The sequence below is a fragment of the Anastrepha ludens genome, chromosome 3 (assembly GCF_028408465.1).
Source record: "Anastrepha ludens isolate Willacy chromosome 3, idAnaLude1.1, whole genome shotgun sequence".
In the NCBI taxonomy this organism is placed as follows: domain Eukaryota; kingdom Metazoa; phylum Arthropoda; class Insecta; order Diptera; family Tephritidae; genus Anastrepha; species Anastrepha ludens.
The window spans coordinates 50,805,306-50,824,018 of record NC_071499.1 but is presented as its reverse complement, the minus strand read 5'-3'; the positions used below and the strand labels follow the sequence as shown (position 1 = coordinate 50,824,018).

The window sequence follows — 18,713 nt, the reverse complement described above, 5'->3', positions numbered from 1 at the left end:
TCAACTGGTAGTCATACTAGACCGACAGTAACTAGTATTATACCAGTTACAGGAATGGCCAATTGAAGGTGGATGCAAAAAAAAATGTACATTAAAATATGTAAATAAGAATGCTTCAAAGGCTAAGAATACACGAAAAGAGGAGTAGACGATTTTATTAGTAAATGTTGATGGAGCCAATCATCTGCGTTATTACTAAAATGAATTGATTAAAAAATTTTAGATTGCGATTTTGAAGACCAAAAAAAAAAGGTAATATAATTAAATGATTTTGAGCTTACCAACGCTGAGGTTGTGATACTATTTTTGGACACCTTTTCTTAATAATTAAGTTATTTATTCATTTTTGAATTTAAAAAAGAAAATTTATTCAAACCATTTAAATTTTTTTAATTAATTTAATTTAATTTTTAGAATTTTGTTGCATTATTTTTTTTTACGTTTTTATATAATATTTCGATTCTGAAGGCCAATAGGACAATTTAGTACTATCGCAGTACTATTTCGAGGGGTCTCATTAATTAATTTATTTTTTTTCTTTTATTTTATACATTTTTTTTAATGTAAAAACCAAATTTTTACATTAATTTTTTAATTTTTTTTATTTAGGTTAGGTAGTAATGGTTGCCCAGAGAGTGGGCCCACGAAAGAAGTTTGGTTCATCCTTTGTGAAACCATTGGAAAGAGGTGAAGGAAAAAGGACGATAGGACGAAAAGGAAAGGGATGGGCAGGGTTGAGTGTTTGTGGACTACGCACGGTGACTAATCTGCGGTTGTGTTAGCCTCTTTATGTTGCTGATGAAGTTTATCAGACATTTGTTATGAAGACCTGCTATATCAGCAGGCGCAGAAAAGAAGTGAGAACCAAGATGCTTTAATCTTAGTCCCGCGAGCAGCTAAGGAGCAGGTGCTAAGATGATTCCACATCATCCTCCATACAGCTGACGCAAAAAGGACTCGAAGTAATTCCGAGTCTCACGGCATGTATACCTCGCGGACAGTGCAGCGTGAGGATGCTTACGAAATTTGAGAGACGAGCTTTTGTCATCCCCAGAATATCCCTCGAACGCCTCCTAACCAAACGTGGCCAGAAGGACTTCGCGACCTTACACGTTCGTGTACTTTCCCAGCTCTCGCTGAGTTGGTGCAAAGCCCTTCCTTCCTTTAATTTTTATAAATTTGTTTCAACATTTCTTTTTTGTTTTTTTTTTTTTTTTGCCTTTTTATATTTCGATTCTGATGACCAATAAGAGAATTAATTAAATGATTTTGACCTTACTGATGAGAAGGTATTATTTTTAGACCCCTTTTAGCTTAAGTTTTTTGTTTTTTTTATTAAAATTTTTTTTTTTTAAATAAATTTTTAAATTTATACTTCGTTATTTTAAAAAAATGTAAAGGAGGAGGACGTCGCGGTATTTTTTAGACCCCTTTTTTATTTAATTAATTTGTTTATTTTTATTTTATTTAATTTTTGTTTTTATTTAAACAAATTTTTTAATTTTAGTAAATGTTGATGGAGTCAATCAACTGAGTAGTGAAGCCGAAAAGTAAAACTGATCATTTTTCAAATATTGTTTTCATAATAAATCAAAAGGCAATATATTATATATGAATATAGCAGAATATTTAGATTAAAGAAATAAAATATAAAACTAATTAAATTAAAAAAAAATTAAAACAAGAATAGATAAACAAAAATAAAAAAGAATAAATAAATAAAAATAAAAAAGTAATAAATACAAAAAAATAAATAAATACAAAAAATAAAAAAAAATAAAAAAATATTAAAAAAAATACAAAAAAAAAAAGAATAAAAAAATAGAAATTTAAAAAATACAAAAAGAAAACAATAAAAATTGAAAAAATGGATAAGTAAAAGTCTACAAAATAATTAAAAATAAATAAATAATTAATTCAAAACGTTTGTTGATTTTTCTGAATTTTTTTGCTGACGATGTTTAGCATGTTTTCCGCATAAAAACAGATGTCCCACATTCGCTTGGGACTTTAAAGAAAATTTGTCGAATTTTTATAGATTTTGATTATTATGGCCCTTGTATAGCTGAGCTATATTTTTATAAAAAAAAAAACAAGTTAAAAAATAAATATGTTAATATAATTATATATAAAAAATTGCGTAGTACACATAACAGAAGTAAAACTTTCAAGCCAGACAAAGAAACAGGGAGAGACCCGAGAGAGAATGAGAGAGAGAGAGAGAATGAGAGAGAGAGAATGAGAGAGAGAGAGAGAGAGAGAGAGAAAGACTATAAATATATAAAACGATCTGTCGTATTCAAACTATCCGTCGCTCTCTCTAGCTCCGACGCATTAGCGAGGCGTTACAACCGTGCGCACATATACTCTCTCTCGCTCCGATGTATTAGCGTGGCGTTAGAGCCGTGAGCACATATGGCGTCTAACACTATAATGTTCATAGACAAGCCGCGCGCATGCGCAGTACTATCTATCCTATTCTAACAATAAGTTGCTCTCTTTCGCTCTACTATAGTAACTTAGACTAGAGCTTTAGCGTAGGAGTGGGCGAAAAGACGAAGAACCGCACAAAAGGGCGACGTGAATAGCCTAAAGTGTATCTAAGATATATATAAGGTATAGTTCTCTCTCCTCTTTTTCCTCTACGTTAAATCTTTTTTCTCTCTCGCGGAACGAAAATGCCCAAAACGTTGCATAGCCTTGAAATTTTACTCCCCATTCTCGCTCGTCCATCGACGCTTAAGAAGTTTCACTTCAATAATAAATAGTGAAAACTTTTAATAGTTGCGGAGAGTGCATATTTCACTTAATTCTTCAGTTTTTCTTTACTTTTTCAATTCACCCAAAACTGGTGATTTTCGTCACAAACTGGACTAGAATTTTTTGGCTTTATTATAAACCAGTTCACTAATAGGTAAGATGTTGAAGTACATACAGGAAGACTAGCTTGTTAAGCGTCATAATATGGCTGCATGGACTGATAATTAATCGGCACTTCGCAGGAATTCGGCTTGTTAAAAAAACCAGTTGCCAGGATTGTAAAAATACAGCAGTAAGTTAAATCAGAACCAGTGGGTTCGCCTGCATGGGTACTACAACACATCTATAAGTTTGTGCATATGTACCTATGCTGCCACTGTCAACGCCCCGACCAATGTAATGAATATGCAACTCTAACCATAAAACAAATGACTGAGATTTGTGTTTGCAACGATGTCGTGTAGACAACTCAAAAGCGAATATTCATTCACGTGCATACAGAAAAATGCATTTATATACATAATTTAAATGCAAAATACATATTTTACTGAATTTTCTACCAACACAGCTAGGCGAGAATAATGACAGACACAGTCAAATATTTAACTTATACGTGTGCAGTATTGTATGTAGGTGTGTGTGCGTGAGCGTGCCGACCACTGCAAGCTGCCTATAAACGAGCAGGAAAATCGACACTAACAATTTCAGACAAATGACTGGCACTCAATTGTTGGCACTTACCATCAGATACACTTAAGTGGAAAATATTTGCATATACACATGTAGCAAACAGGAATAAAGCTAGAATTACATGCCACGCATTCTATCGTAGAAGTGCACTATGGCTCAGAAGCACTCAAATGTGGCAAAAGTATCAATTCAGCTGTACAGCTGGAGGTATTAGCGAAACGATTTTTGAGGACGCCGATTACGAATCTGCAGTACGCTTTTTTTAAATTCATAATGGCAATCAATTTTTAAAAATAATCAGCCGATTTTAATTAAGCTTCGCGTAGCGCTTGTGTCTATTTGGCTAGATGAAAATCTTATTGTTTGGCTGGCAGAAGCAGCGATTGCCATTAAACGCCGTCGGGTCGCTTTACTTCAAATATTTATTCTTAATTATTTATTATACAAAAATCTTATTATATAATAATTGATGAAAAGGTCTCAAGCGAAAAAACAATGCATCACCACGCTCTGACTACATCTAATATTTTTCGTACGCTAGACCTAAGATCTTTTAAAATCAAAGAAGAATGTAAACAACGAAATTAAATCGGGTGGGGGAATAAGTTCATAGCGCTTTTATATTTTCATTTATTTTACAACGATTTGTTTGCTGCTTGACAAAGGTTAAGTATTCATTCGATAGAACTTTTTCTGCTCTATAAAACTATGTTGATTGTATTTTTGAGTTATGTAATTTTTTATTATTGTAATATAGTTTTGAGGCTTAGAAATGGAATACACACGAGGTAAAACTTAACATTTTCGACAACTGCTCCACTTTCCCTTTCAGCTTTTCATCGAGGTCAAAAAGCTGCCGAAGCAGCCCGGAACATTTGCCACGTGTGTGGGCGAGTCTTCAGCACAGAAATGGTTTGCAAAGTTCCAAAATGGCGATTTTGACGGTGACGGCGTCCTTCTCCCGCAGCGGAAGGCCTTCTGAATTCGATGAAGAATGTCTCAAATCGCTTTGGAAGGAGAACGGCTGTTAAAGCAGTCGTGAATTGGCAGGAAAAATGAACTGCGATCATAAAACGATACTCAATCACCTTCATTCAATGGGATTTGCCGAAAAATTGGGAACCTGGGTGCCTCAGGAGCTCAACGAAAAAAACAAGGAAAGTTGCCCTCAAATTGCTTCTCAGCATCTCGCACGCCATCGAGCAACACGCGGTCATAAACAGCGCCTTTTGTACGAATCGTCATGGGAGATGAGAAATGGTGCCTATGCATCAATATGAAGCAAAGAAAAGAGTGGGTGGCTCCAGGAGATACGCCAAAGCCGAGAGTCAAGCCGGATCTACATCCAAAGAAGATCATGAAATGTTTTTGGTGGGAGTGGGAGGGTATGGTGCACTGGGAAATGCTCGACAAGCATGCAACGGTCAACAAGGAGCTCTACGTTGCCCAGCTACACCACGTGAATGAGCCATCAAGCCATCAAAGCCGCACTCCAAGTGCTCGAATGGGAGACCCTTCAGTATCCACCGTATTCTCTGGAATTTGCACCGGCTAATTACCATTTTTCCCGCTCCCTGTCAAGCAATAAGAAGGCGTTACCTTCGATACCAAAGAGGTTCTTAAAAACTGACTCAACAACTTTTTTTACACCAAACTATTTTTGGCGGAACGGCATCAACAAATTGGTTGAGAGATGGGAAGAGGTTATAAACAGTCGCAGCAAAGGCACAAATTACCGCAAGGCAATACTAAGGCACCAAAAAAAAAAACATGCCAAAAAAATTGGGACAAAAAAACGCCCCAAACAGTAGGCACCGAGGAAATATAACGCCAAAGAGTAGGTACCAAAAATATATTTCCTACAAGTTTACACCAACAGGCAAGCGCCAAAAGGTAGGCAGTGTTATTTTTCACTAGAAATTAGCAACCTCAAGTACAAACTCAAGAAAAATAGCCTAAAGTTTATCTAAGATATATATAAGGTATAGCTCTCTCTCTCCTTTTCCTCTACGTTAAATCTTTTTTCTCTCTCGCGGAACGAAAATGCCCAAAACGTTGCATGGCCTTGAAATTTTACTCTTCATTCTTGGCCGTCCATCGACGCCTAAGAAGATTCACTTCAAAACATTTAAATTTATTTTACAGTGCAATAATTCAGCCAAAATATTGAATTACTGGTTGAGTTCACAGCCGTGTCATTGCCTATGCCTCTAAGCATTTTTGCTGTCTGCATATTGACAAGTCTGCTACTCCTACCCTCCATCTCTATTTCTAGACATATTCAGTCGCAAAAATCTACATCATACACACACTTGTGAACGGCCTCTCTTGTATGCTCTGCTTGCATACTCATTTGGTGTGCCAATACTTTTTTTTCTCCCTATAAATGTGACACAGGAATACTTTATATGGATTTGCGTAAACCAAAAATGGCAAGCGTTAAAACCTTTGATTGTTGTTGGTAACAATAAGCACAAATACACTAGCAAGCAATGCCTTCGATGATCTCTAGAAATAGACAAAATGTATGCTGGAAATTGACAAAAGATATTCGCATGTAAAATATAAATAAATATTTGATGAGATTTTGTGTAAGTAAGGTAAGGTTTCTTTTTATAGAAAAATTACCACACACATACAATAAATCTGAGATCGTATTTTATACGCAAGGTAAATATAATACAATCTGCAGTAAGAGTAATCAATAGCTCGACAGCTTAAATATTATTCATACACCTTTGAGCTGTATTTGTAAATGCACACCTTCATACGTTTGGTATGCATGTGCGTAGTATTGTAAACATCCGCTTGCAGCCTGCGTGTCATCAGGTACTAAAAGGGAATTTTGGCAGATTTTTTGATTAAGCTGTCACTATTTAAAATTTATTTATTACACCTCAGAGGAAGATTTATTGCAGAGTTGTACATAGAACCATTTCAAGGAAAAAATGTAGTTGGAAGGAAGTGAAATTTTTTACTTTGGGCTGTAGAAAAATGAATTTGGAGACATGGGTTTATGGTGTTTATATGAAAATACAAGGATGGGAGAACCTGAGAACTGAGGGATCGTATATAAATACCAGAATCAATTAATAAAAGATGTTTGTCAAGAGACAAGAGCGAAAGGCCAAGCAAATTCTTTTTTAGAAACAGAAACTGAAATTTCATGCATTTGGGGTATAATTTTTCGTCAGCAGATCAACGAGAATGGCATCAATACGAAATAATTATAAACACTAAAGAGAATAAAATCCTCTCAATCAATTAAGGTAAGCAGCATCAGACTTACTCAGTATTAAATTGGGCTAAATTTGCATTACTGTAGACATTTCATGAAATATAAAAATAGGAAAAGAGCTACTGCTACTTAAAGTTCTACTAATTTAGATAGGTTTAGTTGCGGCCTGTTTTGCAGAATCTCAGTGTATTTTCTAATACTGGCCGATGTTTCATACGACTCTATTATTAGTCCAAGCGGAACTTTCTCCACCCATATTCCATCAAGGGAAGAGTGGACGGGGGGCAACAGTTGGGGACAGGGTCTGGTTAACCTGTTCACGGATGACCCGAAGCTGGACGGTAGGGTTGGAGGAGGAGTATTCTGCAAACTCAAATTCAGGCTACCGGGTCACTGCAGTGTGTTCCAAGCAGAGGTGGCCGCAATTAAAGAAGCAGCTGACTGGCTACTTACTTGCGTAATAACTGTTAAGAAGGTAAATATTTAATCTGATAACCAAGGGGCAATTAGGGCCCTATGCTCTATTATGGTGCATTCGAAACTGGTCAGGGAATGCCTGGCCTCTCTCTCGATTGCATCAGAATTCTTCGATATAAAGATAATCTGGGTACCTGCTCACAGTGACATTGCTAGAAACTGCGAACCGACGAGATGGCCAGACAAGGGACCTGTGAGGTAGTGTGCCCGCGAAAGGAGAGGATCGGGATCCCCTTGACAACCTGCGCTTTAATCCTGGAAGGATGGGCTTTGCACCAACTCAGCGAGCGCTGGGCAAGTACACGAAAAAACACGACTTCGAGATAGTCGTGTCTAAAGTTTTGCGTGCACTTCATCTAAGCCTCATTCCAAGAAAGGTCGCGCGCTTCCACGGTCTGTAACTTTCGTTCTAGTGCTCCGATCTTTATGATCTTTTGAATTTATATTTTTAAGATGATGTACTTTTAGAATATGCCATCAATTTTTTAGTCCAACACAAGGTATATAACCCCTTAAGTTAAAGTTTTTTCTCGCAAGGATTTTTTTTTAAGGATTTTTTTTTCTCGCAAAACGATTGCCGTCCTATTCCTATGCTTGTTTTAATCTCTGAAGAGAAATTCGAAGTTTTCATTTAATCAGCAGCCTAGATACTTAAACTCTCTTACTCCTTCGATACTTTGTCCATTCATACTAAATTTTATATTATTGTATTAGTATATGTTTTTCCTACTGACCACCATGAAATTAGTTCTGCTTACGTTTAACTTGATGACATATTTCTCACTGCATAACTCTCACAGCCATTAAATTGAAAGCTTCATATAAATATGATAGATTATTGTCATGTGCTGTGTTTCGATAAAGAAGATAACTGCAACAGCAACACTTACAATCCGCGGCAAAACGATGAGCTTCCACATTTTCCACTTTAGACTATTTTTAATTTTTATTTCTTTTTTTTATTGTTATTTTGAATGTTCATTATCCTAGTAATTATAAAAGAATAGCTCGTTGCGTAAAAGAACCAAAAAATTCCAATTTTAAAATTTTGCGCAAAACTTAGAAAAATTCCAAAAACTTTTCATTACAATTCCACACCTTTTTATTAGAATTTATATATAGATTTTTCGGATGCAGTTTAAGAGCTCATTAAATTTTAGTAAAATAAAATACATCTCGTTAAATTTTTAGAATTTTTTCCTAGGCAGTGCGGCACTTTTTCACCATACAGAGCAAACGTTCATGCATTGAATGTGAGGGGAAGCAACTCGGTACAGGGGACACCAAATTTTACGACAAATAAGCTGATGCTCGTTTACGAGGAAAATCCCACATAAACATGCACGCGTATGTATGTGTGCAGGGAAGTAATGTTGACATTATGTTATCAAAATATTACATATGCCAGGCATTAGATTTCTCAGATTCTTGGAACACAGCAGTTGTGCTGTCAAATAATAAGACATTGGAAAATGAGCAAGGCACGAGGCGCGAGGTGCAAGGAGCAGCGCTAGGTATAGAGCAAGGACAAATGCAGTAGCAGCGGAGTGCAAACACACCTCTCTATGGAGTGAAATTTATGCACAGTTACTTACTGGTATAATTTTTTCTATGCAAGAGTGTATTATGCATGTATGCGTGTGTGTGTGCGCATATTTGTATTATTTGCATGTCAAACACGCAGTTGCTGTCAGTTTGTATGGAAATTCAAGCGCCTGCACGGTCATAAGACACTCAAGTTTATGGTGAGTTGAAATTTTACACCCACGCATACGTATGTATATATGTATGTATCAGTATCAGCTAGCGAGAGTTAAGTAAGAAATTGGTTGGCTGGAGGATGTGCACATAAATTAAGTTGGCTCTACTTCGACGTGTGCAACTTGTGATATTGAAATTAATTTAATAGGGTTTGTGTAGTAATTAGGAATAGCAAAGGCTTCTGAGTTGATGATAAAATTTATAAAATTGAATTCGCTTTTGCATCACTTACATAAATAATGATGAAGAAACAGTGGCTGGGTAAATGTACAGAAACTCACCTGAAAAGAGATAAGAGAGAAGAAAAAAGGATTAAAATATGTAATTGAGTAAGAAACTTTAGTGAATTGTATTAAATTACTCGTATGATAAATTAAAATTACATTCTGGTAAAGAAAGATGATTTAAATGAAATTTGCTTGAGCATAATAAATTTTAAATGCAATTAAGCTTGAAAGGTTGTATTGAAGATGTACTCACAGATGATTGAAAGTTGTGAAAGAGAAAAAAAATATATCACGCAGAGCAGTTAACAGTAAGCAACTTTGTATGCACAGCTGAAATGTCAAAGTAACGGGTATTTTTATAAGGACGCCATCAAAGTTGGAATTAAACAGTGAAAAAGGTTACGCGGCTGAGTTAATATTTGAACTACCTTTTACAATAAAAAAATATGTATACAGTTATTACTTTTTGTTTTGGTTGTTTTATTTTTTTATTATTTTTTTTTTATTACTTTTTTTTATTTTTTTTTAGCATCGGATAGTTTTAAATTCTTAAAACTATTTATTGGTTATTGTAACAGGTCAGTCCATAAGTTCGTGCGTTTTTTAAAGGTGGTTTTAAAATTAATAAAAAAGATGTTTAAAGTATTTATTAATCAATAATATATTTCCCTTCATTATTTACAAGGTCTTCCCAACGTTAAGGGGTTATACGCAGTTATGACTTTCAAAAAAATCGATTTTTTTATTGCATTTTTGTAATGTACATATATTCAAAAGTATACGCACGAAATTTGAAGTAGATCTAAGCAATACTTTCGGAGTTATACATACATATGTAGAGATACCTCGGCACGTTTTAAGGTGGGTATTGAAACTTTAAACGTGTTTTTTTTCAAAACGGCATTTTTCAAGTCGGTGTACACGATATCTCGAAAACGGCTTGTTTGATCGGTCAACCGTTTTAACTCAATCTTTAAAGATACATTTTCTAGTAATTAATCGTTCCTTTTGTAAATCTGATACTTATTTTCCATTTTATAATCAATTTACGGCCAAATTTTAACGTAAAAATCGAAATAATTTCTTTTAAAAGCTGCCATTTTGTGAAAATTCACTATTTTGATTAGCCGAACGATTAATTACTAGATAATCTAATATATTAACAAAATTTGTTTGGTTTTTTGATTTCAGATAATCCAATCCTGAGTTACGATGTACACCGTAAATCGTCTTTTTTTAAAAGAGGTTCCAGAAATCGCCTGCAGCGCGCTCTATAATCAACATTTTCATAAATAAAAAATTTTGTTATGTTCTTGAAGGATGCTTTTATAACCGCCAAAAATTTTCAAATTAAAATATTCTGAAGTTTCTTCAGGATAAATCCTTGACAACCCGTCTTTTATTTGCTTCATAACTGCGTATAACCCCTTAAGGCAAATTTTTAATTCCGTGCTCAAAAAATTGTTTGTCCTTAGAACCAAAATACGCTTCGATATCCCTTTTTATAGCTTCTTTTAAGGAGTAGTTCTTGTTACTCATATGGGATTGAAGTCCACGGAAAAGGTGATAATCACAAGGTGCAATATCCGGAGAGTTTGGTGGATGCGACATTAGCTCCCATCCGAGCTCCTTCAGCTTGCCTAATGTTTGCCTTGCGGTATGACGTCTCGCGTTGTCGTGGTGAAACAAAACTCTGCGTCTATTCACTAAAGACGGTCGATTTTTTCTAAGTGCCTCATTCAGGTTTGATAGCTGATGGGAATAATAATCAGCAGTTATCGTCTGGTCTGGTTCCAGAAGTTCATAATAAACAATACCGGCCATATCCCACCAAATAGACAGGAGAATCTTCTTGAGGTGAAGGCCATCTCTAGGGGTCAGTTCTGGTGTTTCATCTTATCTAACCATTGGCGTTTGCGAACAGGATTATTGCAGTAGCTGAGAACACAGATTCACTCTCTGCTGAAGGTTGGCGACGGAAAGTCTATGCGGAACCTATGTTCCCAGCTTTGAAACATATCCCAACTGAACCAGGTGCCTGTGAAATGTTCCATGCGATGAATTTAACCTCTGAGCTATCGTATCGACTGTCAAACTTACCTCAGCTTCCACGAGTTCAAGCAAGGCGTCGGAGTTAAAGACTTAAGGATGACTAGCGCGCGGGGCATTTCCACGTCCACGCACGAACTTATGAACTGATCTGATATTTTCACTTGGCAATTCAGCATGAGTCGACTGACGCCAGAGAAATATTTTCAAATAAAAAAAAATTTTCAAATGTAGATCAATGCGCGCTGATAATCCACTGCACTGGCTATAACCTTCATGTACGCCCTATGCACCGATTAGGAGGAATAAGATGTATAGAGAGATTTTTTTGACAGGGTTCGGCACTCGAAGTGTAACCAATTAAAAAGGCCACAAATTTAGTTTGGAAAATTACTTTTATTCAACTCAAAGTAAAAAATATATGAAAATAACACAAAATTAAGAATCAAATTACTTTTGCTCGATATGGCCACCTTTTACTCTGACTATGGCCTTGAGAGGGTCCAGAAACGAAACGCAAGCTGCCCGAATGTGACTTGCAGGTATTTTGGTTTAAGTACTAATAAACAATACATAAAAAATTTGTATATTTATTTCTATTGTTATCCCTTCTAAAAACAGTTTTTCTTTTAACGCATTTTTGGCGCTGCTGGACGTATGTAACCCCTTAATACTACAACAACAGCCATGTAAATTCAAGTTTCAAACTTAAAAAAGAAAGATATCAAATTTCAAACTTTTTAGACAGAATTAAAAAAAAAAATTCGATGCTGAAGTTTCTGAAAAATTGCGTTGATTTCTGACCCTTTTTTTTGCTAGCGCTCTTGCGAATTTTCTCGATATAAAGGATGGTTAAGTTTCAAGGGCCGGTGTTGATTTTGAATTAAATACAATTGTTTTAGAAAATTATTGTCATTTTTCTTTATTATGATAATATTGGTATGGCTCAATTACGTATGGAATAAAATATCGGCGGCACACCTCCATCCGATGGTCGAAATTTTCGATGACTCTGAGGCATAATTCAGGTTCTATGCCGTTAATGTGCCGAATTATCTCATCCTTTAGCTCTTGAATTGTTGCTGGCTTATCGACGTACACCTTTTCTTTCAAATAACCCCAAAGAAAGAAGTCCAACGGTGTCGTTGACGTTTAGGTGTGGTTCAGATTCAACATTGGCCCTTGAAATTTAACCACCCTTTAGAAAAACATTTCCCAATTCAATGCTTAGTTGCAGCACAAAAATTATTAAGCCACTTGAAACCTAAACTTTAATACCAAAAGTATGTAAGCGGTCCGCAAAGCTGAATGTCAGGAATTTTCCAACAAATTCTGACTAAAAAATTTGAAATTTTGATGAAATTTGTTTATTTATTTTTTTAATTTTTACATAAACTTTAACTTAAATGATTTTTTGTTGCAATGTAAACTTTATTTTTATATTAAAAAAAAAAAATAAAATAAAAAAAAATAAATTTTAAAAAGAAATAAAAATAAAATTAAAAAACTAAAAATAATTATACAGTCAGACTTTGGAATATGTCGCGCTGCTACATAATAGCTCTTTCATAAAACTTAAACACCTAATATTTCAATTATTTTTGAGAAACTCTTACGCATAGAAATTACCACTTCATTCAAAACCAGCTGTGTCCAATTTGTCGCATTACAATTGTCCCCATGAAATTTACCACTATATTGTTGCTATTGTTTTATGTTGTGGTCAGTAAATAAAGACCACCAATTACCAATTGTATTGATGTGGGTTGTAAACAAAACACTTTCCTTTTTAACCACAAAACAATTTCTTAACAGCCAAATAAACAACTCGAAAGGCATAAAAGAAAATAACAACAAAAAGGAGAAAAAAATAGTGAAAGGCAGAGAATAGTCAAAACATTACAATACTAAACTACAAGTATCAATTGATTTCCACACACACACACACACACGCACAAGTGCCAAGCAATTTTACATGCACACATCTACCAATTTGTGGGTCTGCATGTATGGGTACGCCCACGCATATGCGTACAACCGCAAAAGAGGCTAATTTGAAAATACACAAAACCAATGCATGCGTGCTTCGAGTTGAACACGTGTTGCCATATGGACATAAAATATTATTTACATCCTTAAATTCACGAACAAAGAGAAACTGAATTCAACTATTTCTTTCTTTCGAACTTCACACAAAATCAATAGACTTGTGCCATTAGCTGCAAGCACACACACACGCAAAGAAACATTTCATGAACTGTTGTATTGTTGTAAAGTAGGTGTTGGTAGACATTTTACGAGCTACTTCATTTTATCGATCAACCACCTTCATGAATCACTCGCCTTTTTTTTCTTGACGCGTACCTTTATTTCTTTATGGCAGGTCACTCCGGTTCAGCGCTGCATTTAAAGTTCCATCAACCCAGCTGCGTCGGCGGTGTCGGCAAGCCATTTGGGTGCTCTTTTGCTGAGTTTTTGAGCTTTACGTGGATGAACACTCTTGGTGTATAGTATATAAGCGCTGACGATTTTCAGCCTTTACGCCTTCGCATAGCGCGGCTGACAGTACGCCAAAAGAAAAATACCCGCTAACGCCCCCGCGTTGCCTTTTTCCCGCTTTCACGCTTTTTCAATTGATTCTTTGTAGTTTCTTTCGATTTCGCCTTTCACTTTGATTTTCCTTCTGTTTTTGTGTTCGTTTTTTCCTCTCATCTTGGTAAACAGTTGAAGGCCGTGCACCAACTCGCAAGGACTCAGCTGCTCAATTTCTTCCGTGGCCTTTGTGGCGACGTTATAAGTTGCCAATAGCTTGGTTAGTCCATTTACTTTATCATTCTTGGCTTTTTTTGTCTTTTTTCTTGCTGTTGAGACAAAAAGCGGCATGGAAAAATAATTGCATTTGTATATAGGCCCCTTCGAGCGGCTGATATTGCAGTAAAGCAGAGTCTACATCGTGCATGGAAGACAATCAGTTTTATGGTTACGTATACGCACTGCAGTACTGTAACGTAAGAGTGCAATAGACGAGAGCCAAGTAAACTGCGGCAGCACTAAATCGGATTTGTATAGAACCAGCGCAGAACTAGAAATTGAGTGAACGGTACCGGCTTCTTCTGATGGCTCGCACTTTATTTTCATGCCATGCTTTCACTTCTTTGCTTTTACATGGCTATCTCTTTCAAAGTGGTAAATTCTGTAATACACAACTTCTTCGATAGGTTGGAATATTGGAGGTTATAAGCTCGATTTTTTCTAATGAATTTATTGCTATTACTCTTTTCTACAATATTATTTTTGCTATCATTTTCTGCTATTATTTTCTCCTATTACTTTAATGATCAAAAATATATGGCATTGTACAAGGTGGCGCAATATTGAAGATTTATAATGTCTGCTATTAGCGTCGTACGTCAAACATATTTGACATTTGGAAATTAGGCAGCTGCAGTACACAAACAGACAAGCCAAAGAGCGCGAAGGTCAAAATTAAGATTTCTTTCCTTTAGTAAAAAAGTTATTCAAAAACATAATTGGATGATTAATTTTCCACCATCTTGTGCTTAGGTAGGTAGGTAAGATGGTAAGATGTACCACAGGCACACTTCAAGTAGCACTTACGAGCCGTTTTAATACCATAATGTGGACGAGTGTCTGTGAAAAGATTTAGGGAAGAGAAAAAACCGTCTACAGCCATGCAATGCTGTTGATGTAGTGGAGGAGAGAAAAGGGATCTAGGCTGGAGAATCTCTTCAAGTCATTCCCAAAGGGCACGCTAAGGAATCTCAAGCGCCTAGCCGCCAGAGCCGGACATTTGCAGAGAAAGTGTTCCACAGTCTCTTTCTCTGCAGGATCCCCACAGCTTCTGCAATAGGGGTATTACGGAATTCCAAGCTTCTCCGTATGAGTACCGATCACCCAGTGAACACCGCAATGAGTTTGGAAATTGAATGGCGGGGGATTCCCATCACCTTAAGCGTTCTGTTTCTATCGTATTGGAGCCAGAGTGTTTTCGAAATAGCATACGATGAGACAGACCTCCATCTATCTATCTTGCGCTTTTTTTTAGAAAGAAAATGTGTAGTTTCCCTTTAACGACGGCCAAGGGGACACCGATGTCTGAGAAGGGGACAGTTGGAACCGGTTCTGTCGACCCCTTCCTGGCAAGTTCATCGGCAATTTCATTTCCCTCTATACTCCTGTGCCCAGCAACCCAGATACGGGAAATGTTTCCTGAACGTTCGAGACGTTTGAGTTCCTTCTTAGAGGAGTTCACCAGAAGAGTGCAATACGGCGACGACAGGGCCTTGATCGCAGCTTGACTATCGGAGCACCTTCCAAAATTTCAGCCATTACTGATGGAAAGGAACCTGAGACCATTAGGACCAAGTCATCGGCATATGCTACCACCTTTACCCCACCCCTGTTTAAGCGAGTTAAAGCTTCATCCACAGCTACTAGTCAAAGGAGAGGCCAGAGGATGCCGCCCTGCGGTGTACCCCTATGCACGAATCTCGTGATTCTAGCCCCTCCTGCTACAGCATTTATTTCCCTACCACTAGGCAGGCTCGAGATTCAGAGGTAGATAGGTCTTTCCACCCATAGCTTATTTAGAGCAGTGACAATTGACTCGGCCATAATATTATTAAAGGTGCCTCTATGTCTATAAAGGCCGCCAAAGTGAATGGTTTTCCCTCCAGAGATTTCTCTACGGTCCCTACTACCTCATGTAAGGCTGACTCGGTAGATTTCTCTTTCAGGTAAACATGTTGCGCTGGAGAAAGTCTGGTTTCAAAGTGCTCTCGGATGTGATAATCGATTACTCTTTCAAACACCTTGAGCATAAAGGAGGTAAGACTTATAGGTCTGACGTGGCCGCTACTGTAGTGTTTTGCGAGAAGAACCTCAACATTCAAAACATGAGTTTCATTCTTGGCTGCTAGCACAAAACCAACCATCGACTGTCCTACACTTAAGCCATTTTGGACTAGGCCGGCAATAGCCATATTACTGATATATGGCACTAGTGATTCGGGTGCCGAAGTGACATTGTAATAAGCCTTTAAAATTAATTTAAGTCCACAAAAGTTTAGTTTTTTTTTTTAAATGATTATACGGTTTGGAGAACGTCTTAGGTCAAGTAAATGTTTTTCAGTATTTTTCATGTTATGTCGAAGAATAAATTATACAAAATTATGAAAGCGCCACATATTTGGACGGCCTATTTGTCAATTGACTTTGTCGACTGATTTTCTAGTCGCAGAATAGTAGCCGTCAATTCGGTGTAAAATTGTTGTTTTGGGGAAAGTTGCGTAGCACCCATACGAGCTTCTTCTTGAGACTTACCTGATGTAAACTTCTTCAAAACATTTGCTGGTTAATCTTCGACTGCTGGGCCAACTTAAAAGTTTACTTGTGTTTCATGGACAGATTTGACGATTTACCAACCAGAGCGTGTCTCACTTAGATAAATTACTTCAAGTTGCGCACTATGACCTCATGGCCTTTTATGCCCTCCGATCATAACAGTACCTCATCCAGACCGTGTTCATTATTATTAAACTCAGGGTAGAGCTGGATTGGATTGAGCGTATGTGACTTTGTTCTGCCTGCAATTGGCCGATATGTCTCAGCATCAATGCGAAAGTACATTCCTGGAATTGGCAGTCTGCCGTGGCCTGTAAGAATGCCCGTGAGCATTCTCAGTTTATTCCTGGGGAGAGGTATGAGTCTTTTAAACCTCTTTTGGTTGTATCCACCTAATAAGGATTTCGCCCAGTAAATCTCGGTATCCTTATCTCTTCGTTCCTTAGCTTCTCCTTGATGGTTTGTTGTCCCATAGCAAGAAAGCACTCGGGTCCTATTCAAGCCGAGGTCACAGCCTCTCTTCGTTTTCAGTTATATTCCTGTATGCTAGGATCCAAATTAGCTGGATGCGAATGTACATACATTCATAGTAGATTCAGTTTCTCGATACACTTAAGGACTAGTGCAGACTTAATCTTATTACTTACGACGCCAATATTATCAAAATGGAATCGTTGGAACCGCCGCTTTGCCGCTGCATTCAGGTCCATGAGCGTACTACAAAATGGCGAGTATATTTTTGTTGTCTTTTTTCCGAGAATCAATAGAGTTCGCTGGTTACACTAACGTGACGGACTTTTTTGCATCACAGAATCGCACAAAAAAATATATATCTTTATCTTCTTCTTTATATACAAAAATGAATATTGTCTGTTTGTCATAGATGAACTCAAAAACTGCTGGACCAATTATTATAAAAATTGGTATAAATATGTATTTTTCCACGGAGAAGGTTTTTAAAATACGCTCACTGATGCCACTCGCCACCAGGTGGCGCTGCAGAGTAGCAACTTCTGCCTCGTTCAACCGATTGTCATGAAAATCAGTATGACCATGTATTTTTACACAGAGGAAACGAATATGGCATGCAAAACAATTATCGGATATTGGAAATGGGCGAATGGAAATTGATGAATCTACACAATTTATCACCCTGCCAGCAAACTTCTGTAAGATCACAGAAAGCATCGACGAATTGGTGCAAAAAGTTTTGCCAAACATTGCACAAAACTACAAAAGCCATCAGTGGCTCAGTACGCGTGCTATATTAGCAGCCAAAAACATCGATGTCAATACCATCAACTTCACCACTCAGCATGGAATACCCAGTGAAACGACAACATATTAGTTCATCGATACTGTGGAGAATCAAGACGAGGTTGTCAACTATCCAACTGAATTCTTGAATTCGCTTGATTTGCCACGTTCTTACATTGAAAATTGGCGTACCCATCATTCTTCTTCGAAACATCAATCCACCACGACTTTGCAATGGAACCAGACTCTCAGTCAAGAAAATGATGAACAATGTTATCGAGGCAACAATTTTGACTAGAAAATTCAAATGTGAAGATGTACTGTTGCCACGTATCCCATTGATCGCGACAGATATGCCATTCGAATTAAAACTAAACTTTGTAATGTCACAATTTTTTTCGAAATAAACAAAATCAATAAAATGGTTTAGAATGAATTCAAATGTACTGATTTTTCTTTAAAGTTATACTCTAATAAACTAAGTGCAACTACCCTATACTCTGGGGGTTTCGATGGCAGGAGCTTCAACTGGAGAATATATTTGTGGAATTCCTGATATGAAGTTGCATTCTTAAAGCTCTTTTTAAGTACCTCTGCCTCCACGAAATTTCATTGAATTAGTTTTCAGTACCAGGTTTTATGTGATACGCATACAAAGAAATTTAGAAAGTGATGATTTTTAAGTGAGTTCTTTTAAATAGGGAAATATTTCAAAAATATGCCGTGCACAATACTGCTGCCTTTATATCAAGAGAATATAAGTATTTAAGCTTTAGCCCACTTAAAATCCTAAAAATTTAATATTATCTACTAAATTTTTCGCACGCAATTCACTCAAAATAAATTTAAAAATTTAAAGCTACAATTATTTGTATACTCTTCTCTGTAGA

General features: G+C 36.6%; 1 protein-coding gene across 1 annotated transcript in view; it reads right to left on the bottom strand.

Annotated features, from left to right (window-relative positions):
* Window positions 1-2,136: 2,136 nt before the first annotated feature.
* The window catches only part of LOC128857928 (serine-rich adhesin for platelets-like), a 65,571-nt gene continuing 48,994 nt past the window's right edge, over window positions 2,137-18,713 (bottom strand). The window contains exon 2 of the mRNA XM_054093785.1: window positions 2,137-9,207. Coding sequence (XP_053949760.1) covers window positions 9,151-9,207 — 57 coding nt within the window. The 3' untranslated portion in view covers window positions 2,137-9,150. The remainder of the gene's footprint in view (window positions 9,208-18,713) is intronic.